Source organism: Anguilla anguilla, chromosome 1, assembly GCF_013347855.1.
Source record: "Anguilla anguilla isolate fAngAng1 chromosome 1, fAngAng1.pri, whole genome shotgun sequence".
Lineage (NCBI taxonomy): Eukaryota > Metazoa > Chordata > Actinopteri > Anguilliformes > Anguillidae > Anguilla > Anguilla anguilla.
In genome coordinates this window covers 19,571,981-19,589,805 of record NC_049201.1, presented here as the reverse complement: position 1 = coordinate 19,589,805, position 17,825 = coordinate 19,571,981, and the positions used below count along the sequence as shown (strand labels likewise).

Sequence of the window (17,825 nt, the reverse complement as noted above, 5' to 3'; positions counted from 1 at the left end):
GGGTTTCTTGTCTGTTTCAAAAACAAAAAAAGGCCAGAACCTACGGGTTAATCCAGTTTATTTATATGGTCTGAAATCAAGTACATCCCATGGCATATTAAGTGCTGCTTTTCAGAAGTCCTCATCAGTCAAAACATTGTTTGTAATGACAGTACCAGTAACACCACTGGATTTGTGACTAAATTCTCCAAGCAAAATATGAACAATTAATACATGCATCTACAGTCAAAAATTTATTGTACAAATTGTGAAAAACCCAACCCGCAGTGTCATTATATATATTATCCAATGGAGGGCACTGTTGGGACAAAGCATGTTCATACTGAAAGGGACTCCCAACACACCAAAGAGAAAAAATGGGACCGGTTTGGTTCATACGACAGTCTCCATAATTTTACTGGCCGAGCACACAACTTAAAAATCATATAGCTAGGTATGCTAATGTTCTTGTAGAAACAGATTAATTTATGTGTTGGTTTATCCAGTGTCAAAAAGTTAAAAGCAAAATTAAAATAGCACTTGATGTGCTTTTTGTTGCCTATCATGTTGCATTACTAGCTGCAGCTATAATCCGATTTCATAGCTGAACAGATTGGTAGTATCATGATTACAAGTGCCGTAGATCAAAGTAGGCTTCTCTGGCCAGAGATAAAAATGATCCTCAACCCCCACACTGCTCCCCCCAAGACAAATACAACAAAATAAAACAAATACAGCAGACAAATAAAATGACTCTGATGCCCATTTTGCAACAATATCACCTCTCTCCAGGGAGCACTGAACAGAAATGGCCTGAAATGGCTATAGTTGTGGCAGCTCGCCAAGGGTCGGCCAATTGCATGGGATGGTCTTCCATGTTTTTTATCCGGACAAATCCCTAGACTGGATTGCCTTGTCCTTTCATAGCTTTCAGAAGTTCAATGCATTCTAGGCACATTCAGCTTCCCCTCATAGCTTTCTCTTGAAGTCCAGACCTTGCTCCCTGGGATCTCAACTGTGCACTCAGCAGTGTCATCGTAGAAGGTTCCGGCACAGTCAGAGCCCCCGAACACCAGGACAGTGCAGCGTACCTGGCCGGGAATCTCCTCCTTGTCGTTGGCTTTGAGCAGGAGGAGGCTGTGACCAGCACGTGGCTTGGAGCAGAGAGCAGGGCAGGCTATTGAGCTCCAGGAGCTGGTTTCTGCAAAGTGGAAGTGGGCCATAGACATAGTTTACTCACTATTTGGTGTGAAATCTCACCACCCATTCTCCACTTGCTGGAGGAATACTACTCCTTGCTCCTGGAAGATTTCTATGGACTGTTAACCAAGCACCAATTATGACAAACAGCTGGCATTCTGAGCTCTATTTGTTCAATTTCATCAACAAATATGCAACAGCACAACTTTCCTGGATTATAGTTGCCAAACAATTACTAGAGATTACTGAAACTGACCAAAACTATCTAAAACCTAAAAGTCTTTGGTACAAAACCCAAAAGTAGCCCTTTGAAGAAATAGAAATTCAAGTATTGTGTTAAATAAAATTATTTTCATCTGAAGTCACTGAAAAATGAACATTTATGAACTTTTCAATTCAATGATCAGGGAAGACCCATCAAATGTATTTAAGGCATGGGTGAAGCATCAGTCGATTTGAGCCACCCTAGCCTGAACCAGGTGACCTCAAACCAGCACTACGGGTTGATGCTTGACCAGGATATTAAAAGTGCTTTGTGAGAAACACACCCAGGTAAAAGACATGAAGGTCCTGCAGGGCCCCAATAGCACTGCAGCCTCCACTGATCACCATCCTGTTGTCTGATACTGGAACAGCTGCATGGAACCTGACAAAACAAATCAATACTGGTCCACTGCCAGAAGCACTGTAGCATTTCATTATTAGTGCAATGAATTTAGTTATTTCATTCCCATTTAACATTGATCAAAAGTGTGGTCCATGTCAACAGTGGCCTAGGGGGATATCAATTACAACTGCCAGCTTTGCTGGATCGTGAGCCGCTAAGAACGGTGTGCAGCATATTCCATTTTAACTTAAAGGTTCATATAAAGGGCTGCATTTTATGCATTTCCCATGACTGAGCATGTTCTCACCCTCGGGGCAGTGGTGGCATGTTCTCATATTTCACAGCTGTATATTCCATGAATCCTTCGGGGCCAGGTAAGACAGTAGATGGGTCACAAAACAGCGTGAAAATGCTTTTACAGCCCAATCTAAAACATCATCATCATCATCCCGGAAGGCAATTCTAAACCAGATATTACCGAGGTCTAGAATATGCAGGTCATTCAGGTAGGCCGCAGTCTTTCTTCCACCAAAAATCATCAGTTTGTTTGACAGCAGTATAGTGGAATGTCTGTTAAAAATAAATATCCCACCGTTGGTGCTCATTCGCGGCATGTATGCTTCTTCACCTGAACATAAAATGTAGAGTAGTAAAAATTACCATTACTGAATCAACCATATCTCCACTGGCACACTCCAGGGAATAGGGATACTAGAGGTTCCAAAAGGTATTCTGCTGTCTATATACTTTCACTCAAATATGTGTCTGAAAGAATGTCTTGAATTATACAGTGCTTTCAAATGTGAACAAACTGTAATTCAAGCCTCCAATATTTTTCTGATTGCAATCATAATTTAGCTAATTTTGTCATGAATTTAAATTTTTTCAGCTTTATAGAGTTGCACTTGACAATAGTAATAATAAAGGGCACTATACAAAACATGCCATCTAGAACAGTGGTTCTCAGTAGCAGTTCTGAGGATCTCTGTGTATGCTGGTGTTAATGCTTTTGCTTAATTAAGCACGTTGAGCTCATTTAAGTTCTTTCATAATTTTTTAAAACACATTACAGGCTTGGTTTATTACTTGTGTTGTCTTTTCATTCTTTATTATATAGCAAACTGCTGCTGAAAATGCAATCACTTCAAATGGAAACACTGACCCAAACCTGGGTAGAGGTCTGTCCCCTTCCACAATGGGCTGGTACCACAATTCAAATTCAGGGTTGAAGATATACAGGGTGTTGCTGCAAGTCTTTCCCCCGGGTGCACGGCTGGGTTGGACACCACCAAAGACAAAGAGCTCCTTCCTGTAGATAGTGGCACTGTGATTTGCCAACGTCGGTACACTACCTTTTGCCTGGAAGGGGGTTTCACAGAAGGACAATCACAGTGAGCGTTACCCTACTGTTCAGAGATAGTCCTAGGCCATCTTACTAACCAATTTTCAGTGCGATAATTTTTCAACCATGCATATACCATGGGACCTGCTGCTTCAAAGTGGTCTTCCTTTCATCCAACCTTTTTCACTTCTCTCATGCCAATCAAAGCCAATTGTGACAATTTAAGCTGAGAGCATCTGCTAACCTGATATGAATCAGTTTGAGCTTTCCAATATACAGAAGTCTTACTTCCACTTGACGGTCATTAACTATACTGCCCAGGATTCGTAATCACACCTTCAGGTCACCATTCCAGTTCTATAAACAACATTTTGCACACGTCTCAATTCAACAAATTAATACAGGGCTGTTTTATAAAAGAAGACGACTCCTCCAAATTTCACCTCAGTCTCTCCCATAAAGACAAATATTCCTATTTCTAGTGGTTGTTTGCTGACAACACTAAGAACTGAGAGAAAGGGCACAAAGCATGACTGAACTCACAGCAATGAGCTTCCACTTCCATGTCAGGGTGTTGAGGATGTAGACGTCACCATAGCGCTGGCCCTCTGTCAGGCCGCCATACACATAGATGGCCTTGGACTCGGGGTCATAGGTCGCAGAGTGGCCACGGGAACAGGGCGGAACAGGTCCAGAGGTAGAGGAGTCCATCGGAAACCAGAAATTGTTTTCTGGACAGACACAGCTGAAGGGTAATATCTGAAAGCTCTTAAGGTCTCCCAAAGCATTAGTCAATGGCACCAAAATACAATCCTGACACAATGACTTCAACTTACCAATTTACTCTAGAGCAAAAGAGGATTTAACTCCTTTATGTATTTGAAATATCTGTCTGACATATTTTAGGGGAGAACGATATGGCCTGAAAATCATTTCACAGCATTTATCAATCCTTTGGACGATGACAATATACATTGTAATTTGTTACGATTCTTGTTGTTATTGTGTGCTACATATATACAAATATAATCATTTAAAGAAAATGTGTTTTTGTGTGTATTGCATCACACCAGCATGTGCAAGAACTGAACTAACCAAAAAGTAGTAACCTTTTTGCTTTTAGAAAAACCAAATTGATATCCTACATGACATCACCCATTTCTATAGCATTCAGCAAAAATGGTGACATTTTTGGCAACAACCACTTTACAACTACAATCCATTGGTAGGTTACATAAAAATAAAACTAGATTACTATGAGCAGCCTGTACCATTTATCCCTGGTAAAATGTTTTTTTATTTTTTATTTTTTTTAATGTTCTAGATCAAATGTATTCTCAGTTCTGCCTTCAAACTGATAAATTCAGATAATTGCTTGTATGATTGTTAGTGATTTGTCATTATTCATATGTACATTGTAAGATCACTTGAACAAATACTGTATTTATATGGGCCAATTAATCCATCACAAAAAAAAGTGCATGAGGTGCAACACCTATCTCCAGTTTCCAGATTGAGTCCCTGCAGCGAGAATGTCCGCTGGCCTCTCCTCCAATCAGGATGGCTGTTTCCGGGTCACTCAGACACATGGTTTGACACCAGCGCTTTGAGGGACAGACTGAAAAACACGCAATCCATCCTGCCTCAATCCCAAATACAGCAGGGTGCCCCCAACAACATGGATGCGCACAAGGTAATAGACTGCCCTGGACCATTGTCTCCAGCATTTTAATATAAAACCCAAACTGGCAACATGCAATATCCTGAATAAAGGAGTTTGCTTGCTGTCAAGATGTCACTATGTGGACATGATAATACATAAAAATCTTCATTTTCTGACTTATCTAGATATCCTTTCAGTGCTTTTTGTTTAAACTTCACAACATGTAGACCCTTTGTAAGAGTTGACGTTCACTGTGGAACCAAAGATTATATTAAATTAGGCCAGAACAGATATGAATTATAATTGAAAAACACAACCTTGGGATACAGAATGCAGTCAATAACCATCAATACACCAGGCTGCAATCTGAATAGAAACACAGTTTGTGTTTGAGTGTACTCACCTGCTCTGTACTTTTTCTTCAGCTTCAGGATTGTCATATCCTCATCACTCAGCATCTCGGTCCCCAGGCTCATCTTCCTCTTCCTGGAGCTGTACACACAAGTGGAATCCTGAGAGCTGCCTAGCTCCTCTGAGCTCCACGTCAGCTGACCTCTCTTCCCAATCACTGTCCGTCTGGGAGTCTTGTCCTTCACAAACCGGGAAAGTAAACGCTCCACATACAAACCTCTAAATGTCCCAAAGACATCAATTTTAAATTTGCCACAAAGATTAATATTTTAATAGTTTCGTACCGTTGGCCACACACACTGCTTTTTTGGCAATGGGGAACCTACTGTTGAACCCCTGCTGCATTTGAGGTCTGCATATGTAACATGCTTTTCTGAGGCTGAGGAGTTGGGAGTCTTCACCTATAATCATGTTTTTAAAAGAAATCTAAGTTACTGAGCCATTTCAAACAGTTCCATAGAAGCTATATTACCTTTCCACTGGCTAACCACTGAGTGCTCAGTCTCACCTGTCAGGTTTAATACTTTTTGTTTAACACAAGAATTCATTAAGTCTTATAAGCATGGGAAGAAGCCAGAACACATTGCAAAGTTAACTTCAATACTGACTCTTCTCTTGGCTGTTCTTCATATTACCTGACTCCCTTCACAGTGGTGTATCCTAGAGAAAACATCTTCCTGTTGACCCCTGAGACAGTCTGAGGCCAGGCGTTTCCGTGACAGTGGCGTGCTGCTAGTGAAGCTGGCCTTAACCTGTTTGAGGATAGAGCTTAACATCTCAATGCTGCATGGCAACCTGAAATGTGGAGTGTCCTCAGAATGGATTGAACCAAGCATTATACAGTCAACAAGACCGTAAAAGGTTTTGAATACTCAAATGTTAGTGGTAAATAAGTGCATTCTAACTACTGAAATGCATACTGATGTATTATTCAACTCAACAACTTAAATAACAATGGCCTCTTTCACTGTAGCTTACCTCACCACAGACAGTAAGCACAATCTTCCCATACATCCCTTTCTTTGCCTTCTCCATTGTTTCCGTAAGAAGATCCAGTCTCCAATCTCCCTCCCAGATCAGACACCTTTAGGTATTCAAAGATGTTTAAAGGCTGTTAGCTATTACATCAACATACGTTCAACATTCAGTTACATATAGGTGAACGTTGGTTAAATTACAGGTGGTTTGTTTGCTTAAAAACATGAAAGTTGTAGGCTGGATCTGGGACCTTGCTTGAGAAGAAAGGGTTCCAATTTTCTGTGGCTTCAGATCCTGGTTTATCGAAACTTCAACCGAAATGGTTGTCTCGCTAGAGAAGGACTTCCAGTCTCCGAGACTGAAAACAACAAGCTCTTTGGGCAATGGCAGCGGCAGCCGTACCTGGTAGCATAGGCGGTTGGATTTGCTGGTGAACAGGATAAAGACCGCATTAATGACAAGCCATTGTTTCGCTGTGAAATAGGAAAAGAGCAACTGGTCGTACCTGATAAATTGCCGGGGTGCTTCACGTAAGGACCAGAGAACATAAAAATTAACCTTCCCCATGTCGTTGTTTTAACGGGAATAGCCTACTTTGCTGCAAAAAGATTTATGATTACTAGTTGATGGAAATTTAACAAAGCCGATGTCAAGCTCTACGGTTCCCTCCCGACGTCCAAGTAGACCTAGAAACAAATGGGGGGCGTGTCTTTTATAATTTCTTCTAACACAGGTGAAATTCAAAAACTAACTTAAATTGGCCTACCATAATGGGCCCATGACTTTCGAGCGATCAGATTTGTGACAGTTCAAAGCAAATCCATATTCAATAAGTTATCCACTCGGTTTTAGGTTGAGATAAAGCGGTGATTAAAAGATAAAATTAGTCCAATACTGTTAAATTTTATGTAATTTACGACAATACATTAATAAATGATATGCTTTGTAATTCTGACAGTGGTCTTCTGAATCGTCATCGTCATATAGAACAAAGTTTCAGAATCATAAAAAGTAGCATGTAGCTACCAATGATGTTTGTGTGAGAACATGGTATTTAAATAGGCCTACTTTAAATGCTATTTTATCATTGTGTTTTCAATAAAGCCTCAATTTTTTACGGATACAAAATTCTGAATACTGCTGAATAACAGGGGTAAGTATGTAGCAAGAGTTGGGCCTCAGCATTGCTAAGTAAACGGATGTATAAGATCTGATAACTGAAAACACAGGGCCCCAATCAGGAACCACTTTCGTGACGTTTCTATGAAGATCCCTTAAATCATTTTCAGTAGATGATGGCCATGGATTTATGGTGCTATAGGCTATATAGGCCACAACTACCTCCATAAGTATGGAAATGAGAGTGAAATTTGTTATTTTTGGTATATACTTAATATGAGACTAAAGTGCAGACAATCACTTTTGTCTAATGGTATTTACATGTGGTTTACCATTTTTCAGAAACAGCTGTTTTTGTGTTGAATCTCCAGTTATGCAAAAGTAAGTTAAATGATAAACCTAAAAGTAAATGAAAGTCTAACATTTGGTTGCATAGCCCTTAAATGAAATAACGTCATCATGTCTACAACCCACTGACATCATCTTCTTTGGAAATGCCTTTCCAAGCCTTCACTGCAACTGCTTTCAGTTGATCTTTGTTTCTGGGGTTTTTGTCTTCCTCTTCAGCAAGTGAAATGCATATTTGGATTTGAGTGAAAAGTGAAAATCATTGGATGTATGGCTGTCATTGTTACATCATCAATAAAGACAAGTGAGTCTGTTCTAGAAACAGCCATACATGCCCAAGCCACTACCTCCTAAATATTTCACAGATGAGGTGGTATGCTTTGGATTATGGGCTGTTCCTTCCTGTCTTCACACTTTTGGCTTTCCATTGCTTTAGTAAAGGTTTATTTTGGTCTCATCTGTCCATAAAACATTGTTCCATAACTCTTCTGGCTCATCTCTGTATTTTTGGGGGAATTCTAATCTGGCCTTTGGATTCTTGCTGCTGATGAGCGGTTTGCATCTTGTGTAGCCTCTATAAATCGTCTCTCAAAGTCTTCTGCATACGGTGGCTTGTGATATTTTCACCATGCCCTATGGAGACTGCTAGTGAAGTCACTGTCGTTTCAGAGTTTTTCTTCACCGCTCTTAAGATTTGTCTGTCATTAGCGGCAGTTGTCTTCTTTGGCTGACCTGTACGGTGTTTATTTCTGAGTCCACCAGTGGTTTCTTTCTTTTTCAAGACTTTACAAACTGCTGTACTTGATATACCCAGTTTCTGTGTTGTTCTTCTTAATGAACTCTTCTTTTCTCTCATCTTACAGATTTGTTGTTTTTTCAGCCATAGTTAAATAAAAGCTGATCATCTTTGCTTTTGTCTCACATTCATCTTCCATTCACCCATTATCTATACCCTCTGATCCTGGTCAGGGTCGTGGGCAGTGCTGGAGCCTATCCCAGCATGCATTGGGCAAGGGGCAGGAATACACCCTGGACGTCGTTAATCTATCACAGGGCACACATTCGTCTTCTGATCTCAAATCTGAATGCCTACAGTATATATGAAAAGTAACTAATTTCATTCAACCATTACCGTACTTCAGGAGGGCACTTTAGCTGCATGACTTCGCCTAATTGACCTGGTTGTATTTACGTTCTTCTCTCACAAAGGACTGCAATTACCTGTGATGCAGCAGATGTGATCAAAATAGAATCCTAGCTGTAGTTTCATCAGAACAGCAATCCTTTCATCAGAGAAAACTCTTTAATGGAGAGCCATGGGACAGCCAAGTTTTCTCCAGAGAGCAGAAGCCTTTGGGTGCCAGGTAGTAGAAACAGAAACTGATCTGTGGTTCATCCCTATCATTTGTTAATTATATCACGCAATTACACAGCATGCAGTCTCAGTATGAAATAATTAATGCTTAACACGAACGCCGCAATTCACACATTATTAGTTTGAACATGACACAAGCTTGAAGTGCATTTGTGTGGAAAAATTTACATTATATTCCAGATGTGTTCAAGAGAAGTACTGGCTCACTGTAATCACTAAAGATGGTGGCCCATCTAAATCTGGTCATCAGACTGGACATCCCCCTGTTCAATATGGGAAATTAATGTCATTTCACCTGGGCTCTTATATGGTGTACAGTTCTTGCACAGACGCAGCTGTTGTTCATCACCCAGGAAGCTGCTATATATAAGAGCTTTAAAAGGTTATCAGTGAAAGGAGATTAACAGTTCAATATAAATGCAATTATTAATTCACTCATGGAAGTCAGAATTTATTTCCACAACTGAAATTGACACATTAGATTAGGATGGATTGACCCTCATTTTTAAACCACAAAATATATCTCAAGTTGAGACCAGCCATTGCAAAGAAACAAATACCATACTAATCTAATGCAATCTCATTCAGTCTAGTTTAATATTTATACAGCATCTCCAAGTTTGGCTTTTCATTGTATAACCTTATAAAACAATGATCATCCCTCAGGTATACATGAGCTGCAAGATTTACTTTAACACACTTGTAAAAGTAAGGAGTGTCCTCTTGTTTACTTTCACTGTGGTGAGATCCAGTCTGCCCTGTATAAGCACATTAATGACAGCAACGCGCATTACATCTTCTATTCAAAAACTGACAGCTAATGAGAATATTCAAGTTAGGTTACAGTGATTGCCATTGTAGAAGTACACCTTAGAAAAATCTGATTCAATGTACAGAAAATTCAGTTGAAGGTTGTAGCTGACTTAAAAGCTGCAGGGGCTTCAAAATAATTTTTCTATTTTTTTGTTGTGTAATTAGTATGGCTATATAAGCAGTGATAAGAAAGACCACTAAACAATTCCAGGTTCATAAGATTACTGGGGTACTTGTAATAGGCAAATTGTATGTACAGTAAGCAGATCAGTAATACCTAAATGATAAATACAGTCCTTTGGGAAAATACAGGCCAGTTCAATTTATGTAGTCATCTTGCATAGGCAAAACTGTACCACAACTACAAATACAAATAACTATTCTATACAAACTTTCACAAAGCCCATCCTGAACACCCTTGTGGAAATCGACAAAAATGTAAACCTTGTGCAGACTGATGGGATTTGCAAGGTCAAATCAGTGAAGTATTTTTCCTTACATTACATTGGAAAGAAGTCACAGCACACAACAGAATGAAACAAAGATGCTAAAACCAAATGCCTTTATTTAATGAGCAGTATACTCCAATTATATAACCAAGTGTGTCAGAAATACAGTGCACAGTGAACAAAAAGCTTCAATTGGGGAGTTTCCCCATGACTAGCAGCACAACATGAATGATTTCTTTGGAACAAGCACAACTGACTGAGGTACTGGCGCAATGATTTGAAGGGGAATGGCAATTAAAGTGATAGTACATATTATTCCCTATAGCTAGCATCAAATTATAGATAAAACCAAACACAATGTAATAACCTTTGCACACACAATGTCCTTACACTTCAGACAAATTTAAAATGATTCCACTTTCAGGGCACTGTACAAGGTTACACGCACATCTGTCATCACATTATATTGGAATTTTAATTAGTAATGAGGAAATAACATGATTTTCTGCCAGCGTTCGCTTCCTTGATTGTCAAATCTTTCAACCAGCCAGCTGTTTAGTCAAACAACCTGTTTTCAAAATGGCTACAGGCAGACTAAATATAAAATAAATCCGCCACAGCTATATAAATCCTTTCTCTATGACGAGATGGCTTTCCGTTTCACAAAAAAAACAGGCTATAAACGACACATCCCTGACAACGGTTTTAACTTTCTACATTTTGTTTTCTTTGGAGGGACATTTTGAGTATTAAACATTTTAAAACACTTTAACACATCTTTAAAGGTCAATAAATTAAAGGAAACATTGCATTACAGTCAAAATATGAAAATCACTATGGTCATGCCATTTTTAGGACTGTGCAAACTGATTGGGATATGCAATGCTCAAGCTTCCTGAATGCAATAGGCCATTTTCAAAGTGTTCTAGACAACTGAAAACATTTGTATGAATGTACAGTATGTCTCTATGCTCTAGGCACAGATAGTGGGTTCTCTCAAGCAAGAGCAGATGGTTTGTGAATGCCTTAAATGTGGAATACAACGCATTTGCCTTCTAAGGACAAAGTATAATATTCTACATCAGGTTCCATTCTGCATTTTGTCAGTATTTCCTAAATACAAAAGAAAATGTACTTCTTAAATCCTGTCTTGACCGTTTTTGTGCTTACTGCTGTTCTAAATGGCAACTCCCTTCAAAAAGGAATAGATGCCTAGAAATGTTGACCGGACATTTTTAAAATTTGCATGTCAACAGCACCGTAGTTTGACAGATTCTCATTCTCATTATGGGTTTGGTATACAAGGCCTTGCACCCATCACAAATATCTTCAAAGCCTACTATCACTGTTCCCTGAAAATGAGCTGTATTTTACTACATTATCATGCAATTTGTCCAGATTTAAAATTATAAAATTAATCGCAGGGCAAGAGTTTAGTTGAACCAACCAAGCTCAAAACAAGTCTAGTGCTGGGTAAAACCAAATTCCTTCACATTTTCTTCCCTCACAGAGCCACCAAACAACTGAATTTTATATCCTCAATAACCATGAGATCTAGAGTTCTCTCACTTAGAGGGGCAGCTGACCCAAAATGAAATTAAGGTATGTTTCCACTTACCTGGAGTAATATCTATTTATCCAGATAATTTTGCTGAGATTTGACAAGTTTTATAGATATCCACTGCAACTCACCCTGATACAATGGACCTCAACAGACCCATATTTTTGTGATACTAAAAGCGCCGGAAATTTACATTCGAAAAACTCAAAAGCAATCTATTTCCAAATATAATGGCACAGAGTTCCTCGAGAACTACTACTGCTACCGAAGTAAATGGAAACATACATCAATTTAATAATAGTTGGGTGAACTACCCCTTTAAAACTTGCTGTTTAAAGGTGACGGCACTTGATAAAACAAAAAAATCAAATTCAAAAACATGGACAGTGTACATTACCTCATCACACAAAACACATAAGACACAGGAACTATGCACATACACAAAGCTTTAAAATCTCAGTCTTGATTAAACATCTTGCGTGACTCCTTTCGCAAATGCTCTCTCGTCATTGTGACAAATCCAGCACAGACAACAATCCAGGCGAGACATCAGTTGCTTTTACATAATTCACAAGCCCAAGCATATACTATATAGAATCAAAAATAGAGATCTCTGAAGTCCTTCAGTTGAAACATTCAACTGCAGTCATGGATATTGGTTCTCAGGCACTGTAGTACACTCTGTAGTACAGAGTTTTATTTCGCCACAGAGAGTAGGAGTTGTCGAACTTCAGGAGGTACGTGCCCTCACCTGGAAACTCGTGACTGCCTGCCTGGACTGCCAAGTGGCTGTCTTGGCGATACACTGGAAGAATCTCTCCCAGGTTTGAACTGGCTGCTGCCTTTGACCCCTTCTCTACATCCCCAGGATTCACAGGTCCTGTAATGGAGGGAGAGAACTGAGAGTGAAAAACAATTCAAATGAACAAAATAAACAGTGAAAAAGCTGTTTTTGTTTGCATGATCCCCATACAAGAATCAAATTTGGAAAAATGTGATCCTTTCAAGATAATTCTTTTGTATTTATTAATATTTTTGAGTTTTTGAGTCACAAGCATACCTGTGAATATGAATATGAATATGAAAAAAAATTCTTTGAACTTGTGGTGTTGATTACGGGTCCACAGATTAATACACATTAATGTTCCCCATATAGATAATAAATTTTCCCCATGTTTCAATTTCCCCCTACAAATCAATAATGCATTCTGTGATTTCATTGCTAAGGATCTTGGAGCCAAGTTGCCCAGATGCCCAAATTTTTCCATGACCAACAGGGTGACTGCATGCCCACTGACCTTCCAGGTCTTCATCCTCGTCCTCGTCGTCGCTGGACTCACTGATCTGCACAGTAATGGCCCGGTTTGTGACTGGCGTCCAGTCAAAGTAGATACCGAAGCCGATGTCATAACCATCGGTGGCGAACTCCCAGCACACCTGCTTGGCCTCGGGGACCGTGGGAACATGTACGGTCATGACGTCACCCCTGTACACAGTCACCACGCTGTCCTTTTCCTGTCGAAGCTTGGTCTTCAGCTCCTTCAGTGCGGGGGATGTCCAGGTGGACGGCGGTTTGAGAGGGGGCAATGTTGCTGAAAAAAAGATTGTGGGAACTGGACATTAGAACATATGTGGCAGTGCCACCCAAAATGTAAACGCACAGTAATCTATACTGAGTAACCTCTGATCAACTGATACAGTTAGGTGCTTTTCTGCCTTTTTTTAACAGTAACATGTCCAACTTAAAGAAGATTGACATGAATAAATGCTACAGGTAATATGGAGTGGGAGGGGTTATTCAGTGGCCTTGTGACAAGAGTGGGGGGCTCACCTTTTTTGTCTCCTGGGAGCTGCTCCTTCCCATTAGTACCATTCATCTCAGAGTCGCCGTCCATGGCCTGCCCAGAGGGCTCAACCAGGTCAGTCTGCAAACAGCCACACCCCTAACACTCAGTACAACAGGTGAAAACAGGTGGTTGTGTGTACCTCCGTCAATGTGGTTCTTCTTTACAAAATATATATTAACTGACACACACACAAACACGACATGCACACACTGGCTGATTACAATGCTCAGATGACACTCTTAAAATATGCAAGACAATAAATATTAGGAAGGGATTGTTCCCTTGATGGAGAAAAGAATAAAACTGGATATAGAATTTTATCACTTGCTGACTTTTATCACTCAGTCAATTCACACTGTCTCTTGGTCCTGTTACTATAAAAACCCTCATTTGTCAGAGTCTGGGGGCCTATTAACAGCCTATCTAATATTAGAGAAACTCCCCAGAGCCACACAGAACACCAGTACCAAGAGAGTTTTTACATGCAGACTGTTGGTAAAAGTACAACATATCTTACACATGCAAACCTGCACAGAAAACTACCCAGAAAAAAGCGGCAAAAGACCATAAATCCATGCTGAAGCACTTGTAGAGTCACACTTTTGATTTTCAGTGTGACATGAAATAGTAATCCACCTAGCATATAACGTGTTTTTCAGATGACAAAGATATCTTTGAGCTAAAAAATCATCACCTACCCGTCAAATTTATTCCACGACCTTGGACAAAATCAGATTTAGACTGAACACAAAACGACAAAGTCTAACAAAAATGTTGCTTCTTGTCATTTTTTTTTTTTTTTTGCTTTTAATTTTTTTTAGTACTGCTAGTCAGTACAACTGGAGCTTGTTGTAAAAGGCCAGTGATTCCACAGGGGAAAGGCTGCTCTGACCAACCTACCAAAACAATGCCAGAAGATATAAGCAGAAAAACTTGGGCTTACCTCCGTGGGCTGTGGAAGCCCTTTGCAGTCATCATTCAGAAGGTTGGCAGTGTTCTGTGGGTGCTGGGACAGGTCTGTACTCAGAAGCCTTTCAGCAAACAAGAAAACAGAGGAACACTGAGCCTTATCTCACACCTTCTCAAAATCACATTAAAGCTTAATTTGCATATCAGTGCAATTGCTTAGAAACCAAGAAGTGGCACGGATCAGATTTCTAAAAGCTTTTGTTGAAAAAAAGGCACAAAACAGGAAACTGACTTAATGTTTTAGTCACATGATATATTGCGTAATTGCAGATCAACATTTGCCATTTAGACAACGTTAAATTAGCCACGCGCTTTTGTAAAACATCAAACAAAATAAACCGTATAGCATATTTCTGAAAGTGAATGCTCCGGCTTTACAACAGTCTAGCAGAAAGATGGGAAAGTGGACCGTGTTCAACATTTGAAGGAATAGATGTTGAAACATACATGGTATTGTGTTAACATCTGACGCCCGCCTCCGTCGCAGGTAAAAAGTCAGACAATTAACGTTACTTAACTTACCCATCTTGAGCGTTAGCTGGACAATTCTTCGACGTTATTCCAGGAAAAGACGACACAGAAAGGGAAGACAATCTGGACTGAAGTTCCGAAGTTGCTTCCAAATTTTCCGTCATCACTCAAGCCTGAATACTGTTCAATTCAAAGAAAGTTGGCTGCACCTAGACAGAAACGTACCACAATTTCACATTTGCGTAGCATTGAAACTGGCGTTCTCAACCAGTGCCATTATAGATAGCAGTTGCTAGCTGCCTTTTTGTCTAACGAGTGTCTACAGCGACTGTTTAATAAACTCTCTCTCGTATGGTTCTGTCGTTTCTGTAGGTGCCCTCCCTTATAGTAATTGCTTGCAGCATTGCTGCGTTACTTCGCTATAAAATGACTATAAATGAATCACTTTCTACGATAGGCCAATGTTAACGCTGCATTAAAAAAGTAAAATAACCCTCAACACCCCATATCGTAGTCTACAGTTAGACCATAGATAAATGTTAGAAATGTCGTTACAATTAATTGCTAGGAAACACTAGCTAGCTTGCCAACTAAACTCGTGCAGCTGAATGAGGTAAGTTTCATTGAAACAAACGGATTCATTTCGTTAACTAATGTTAGACTAGCTGCCTTAAACTAAAGTCAAACCAGGGTCTGGAACAATAACGTTAGCTAACGGTTAGTCTAGCTAACGTTAACAGACATTAGGCAACGTCAATTCAGAAATGCTATTTGTGTGAGGACAGTTAACAAAGCTTGCAAGGATCTCTGCCATCAACAACATTTATCTACGAGTCTAACAATAACCAGTAATAAGCATTTAACGTTACAAATGAACTTCAGATGCCCGGCTGTCAGTCCAAATTAGCTTCCAGGCTAAGTTCCATAAGAAAACAATGCTGAAGGGGAATAAAACCCTTCTTCCTCCAGGGTTATATCAAACGTCCGACTACAGTTAGCCACTGTTACAAAACAAAACAAGTCCCCTAAAATAAGGAGACGTAACCAAATAACTATTCGAGGTAGTTGTGTCAATCTTGCATTGAACTACCGATTACATTACAAATGTATTTCAATAGGCTAGCCAATCAACCAACGTTAGCTAGCTGTTTTGCTAAGGGAAAAGCGGTAGCGTCAACTTTTGTTACGTCGAGGTGCACCCTTTTTTACCCTAATTATTTACCGGAAATTGACAACAGGCATTAATTACGATGTCCTCGTGTACTGCACATGCTTACCCGTGTTAATATTGCGATGATTATCGTGACCGAACCAATCACTATCCGGAAACACTACTCAGAAGCGACAAGAGGAAAATCGGAATTCGACACACGCAACAGCTGCACTCAATACGTTTTAGCGAACGCTAGACAAACATCTGTATACTAACGAACAGTGCACAACCGCGTTCTGCGACGACCCCGAATAGTTATCTGCAAGCTAACGTTACTTCCGTAACGAAATGAAAAGTGGGCGGAATTTGACGACGCAGCAAAGCAAGCCTCGTCTTTCGGTGGAACAACGCTACAGTAATCAACAAGAACGTAATAAAATAATGCATGATGTAGCTGCCTAAATCAGAGCTTAAGGCCCATACACATATTAGCGCTTCTTAAACATATCGTCTGGAGTGAAGTCATATCAAATTAGCCAGCAATACGTTGCTTAGCAACACCAATGTATTTGTTCTACGTTATTTAAACTGTACTTTTGGTGACTCCTTGATGTTTAAACAGGTTGCTATGGTAGCAGTCTCTTTGAAAATAGGTAGCACACATAGTCAAGATGGCAGCTACCCCCCCCCCCCCCCGGGATAGAGAGTTAAACAGATCGAATCCATCCATATCCCTTCAACACAGCATATGTAGTGCTCTGTAACTACTTACAAAAAACATAATATAAATAAACAGGCAGGTTACACCAGCACACAAAGCATACCTCTGCTAAGAAATCTTATGAAATCTTCAACAGGGTAGATATGCAAGGTGCTAATCCAAGATGTGCAGGGCTGTTTTTATGCTGATTAATCTCATAATGAAAATAGCTGTTCTGGTAGGCCAAGTTGGCAATGTGATAGCCGTGCTGATGGACCAACGTAGTCGCGCTAGACCAGCTGGTCACACGCATAACATCTCAACTGTATGATTGGAAGCTTATCTTGCAGTTATAAGAGAGCAACTTGACCGTGTCCTTCTCTTGGAAAATCATAAGCAAAGTCATTAGCCAGTATTTTGTTGTCTGCATAAACTGTGCTCACAATGCAACGTTTGACCAAAACATTAACTGTATACATAAAAGTCATACAAACAACTGAACTGCACTAAACACACCCAACTGCAAGTAGCTTTTCCCACAGCACTGCAGACCGAGCAAAGTTACCCAGTAGGTATCCAGCGGGTGGCCCTTTGCTTATATATGCCCCACTGTTCTGAAAGGAAAAGCACATTTCAAGTTTCCCCCATCTTTACTGCTGCTAGTAGGCTCCTCTACAATAAACACAACCTTTTAGCAATAGGTGTGAGAACTGACTGAAGCTTTAATGATAAAAATTTAAAAACAATTTAAATGAGAGAATTTAAATAGTTTATTTCCCTTTTATGGATATCACATGCTTTAATATAATTTGCACAAATTAACCTTATCCAGTCTGTACA

The 17,825-nt window shown here is 39.8% G+C and overlaps 2 protein-coding genes across 7 annotated transcripts; both read right to left on the bottom strand.

Moving 5' to 3' along the window:
• Positions 1–41: 41 nt before the first annotated feature.
• zgc:163014 (uncharacterized protein LOC100038766 homolog) lies at positions 42–6,777 on the bottom strand. 2 transcript variants are annotated; one of them, XM_035404410.1, is made up of 13 exons: positions 6,686–6,777; positions 6,431–6,607; positions 6,181–6,286; positions 5,838–5,954; positions 5,487–5,603; positions 5,195–5,381; positions 4,624–4,746; positions 3,672–3,859; positions 2,949–3,145; positions 2,265–2,356; positions 2,094–2,148; positions 1,728–1,825; positions 42–1,180 (listed from the first exon to the last, which is right to left on the bottom strand). In XM_035404410.1, the coding sequence occupies exons 1-13, from the start codon at positions 6,745–6,747 to the stop codon at positions 918–920; spliced, it is 1,782 nt and encodes a 593-aa protein (XP_035260301.1). In that variant the 5' UTR covers positions 6,748–6,777; the 3' UTR covers positions 42–917. The 2 variants fall into 2 exon arrangements, with proteins under 2 accessions (XP_035260301.1, XP_035260396.1); XM_035404505.1 differs by having other exon boundaries at positions 2,955–3,145.
• Positions 6,778–10,369: 3,592 nt separating this feature from the next.
• Positions 10,370–16,880, bottom strand: tmed8 (transmembrane p24 trafficking protein 8). 5 transcript variants are annotated; one of them, XM_035384214.1, is made up of 6 exons: positions 16,410–16,880; positions 15,184–15,341; positions 14,636–14,723; positions 13,677–13,788; positions 13,144–13,437; positions 10,370–12,725 (listed from the first exon to the last, which is right to left on the bottom strand). In XM_035384214.1, exons 2-6 carry the CDS (start codon positions 15,294–15,296, stop codon positions 12,508–12,510), a joined length of 825 nt encoding a protein of 274 aa, XP_035240105.1. In that variant the 5' UTR covers positions 15,297–15,341; positions 16,410–16,880; the 3' UTR covers positions 10,370–12,507. The 5 variants fall into 5 exon arrangements, with proteins under 5 accessions (XP_035240105.1, XP_035240137.1, XP_035240127.1 ...); XM_035384246.1 differs by having other exon boundaries at positions 13,677–13,770; positions 16,410–16,872; XM_035384236.1 differs by lacking the exon at positions 16,410–16,880 and adding an exon at positions 16,355–16,389.
• Positions 16,881–17,825: the final 945 nt, after the last annotated feature.

Bases quoted from the DNA above. Each gene is read 5' to 3' on its own strand.
- zgc:163014 (XM_035404410.1), bottom strand. From the start codon at position 6,747: ATGGGGAAGGTTAATTTTTATGTTCTCTGGTCCTTACGTGAAGCACCC. The intron at 5,955-6,180 runs GTAAGCTACAGT...ATCCTCAAACAG, and splicing joins TGCTTACTGTCTGTGGTGAG to GTTAAGGCCAGCTTCACTAG. The intron at 1,826-2,093 runs GTGAGAACATGC...TTGTTTTGTCAG, and splicing joins ATGCCACCACTGCCCCGAGG to GTTCCATGCAGCTGTTCCAG.
- tmed8 (XM_035384214.1), bottom strand. From the start codon at position 15,296: ATGACGGAAAATTTGGAAGCAACTTCGGAACTTCAGTCCAGATTGTCT. The intron at 14,724-15,183 runs GTAAGTTAAGTA...GTTTGCTGAAAG, and splicing joins CCAGCTAACGCTCAAGATGG to GCTTCTGAGTACAGACCTGT. The intron at 13,438-13,676 runs GTGAGCCCCCCA...TCTTTTTTTCAG, and splicing joins GCTCCCAGGAGACAAAAAAG to CAACATTGCCCCCTCTCAAA.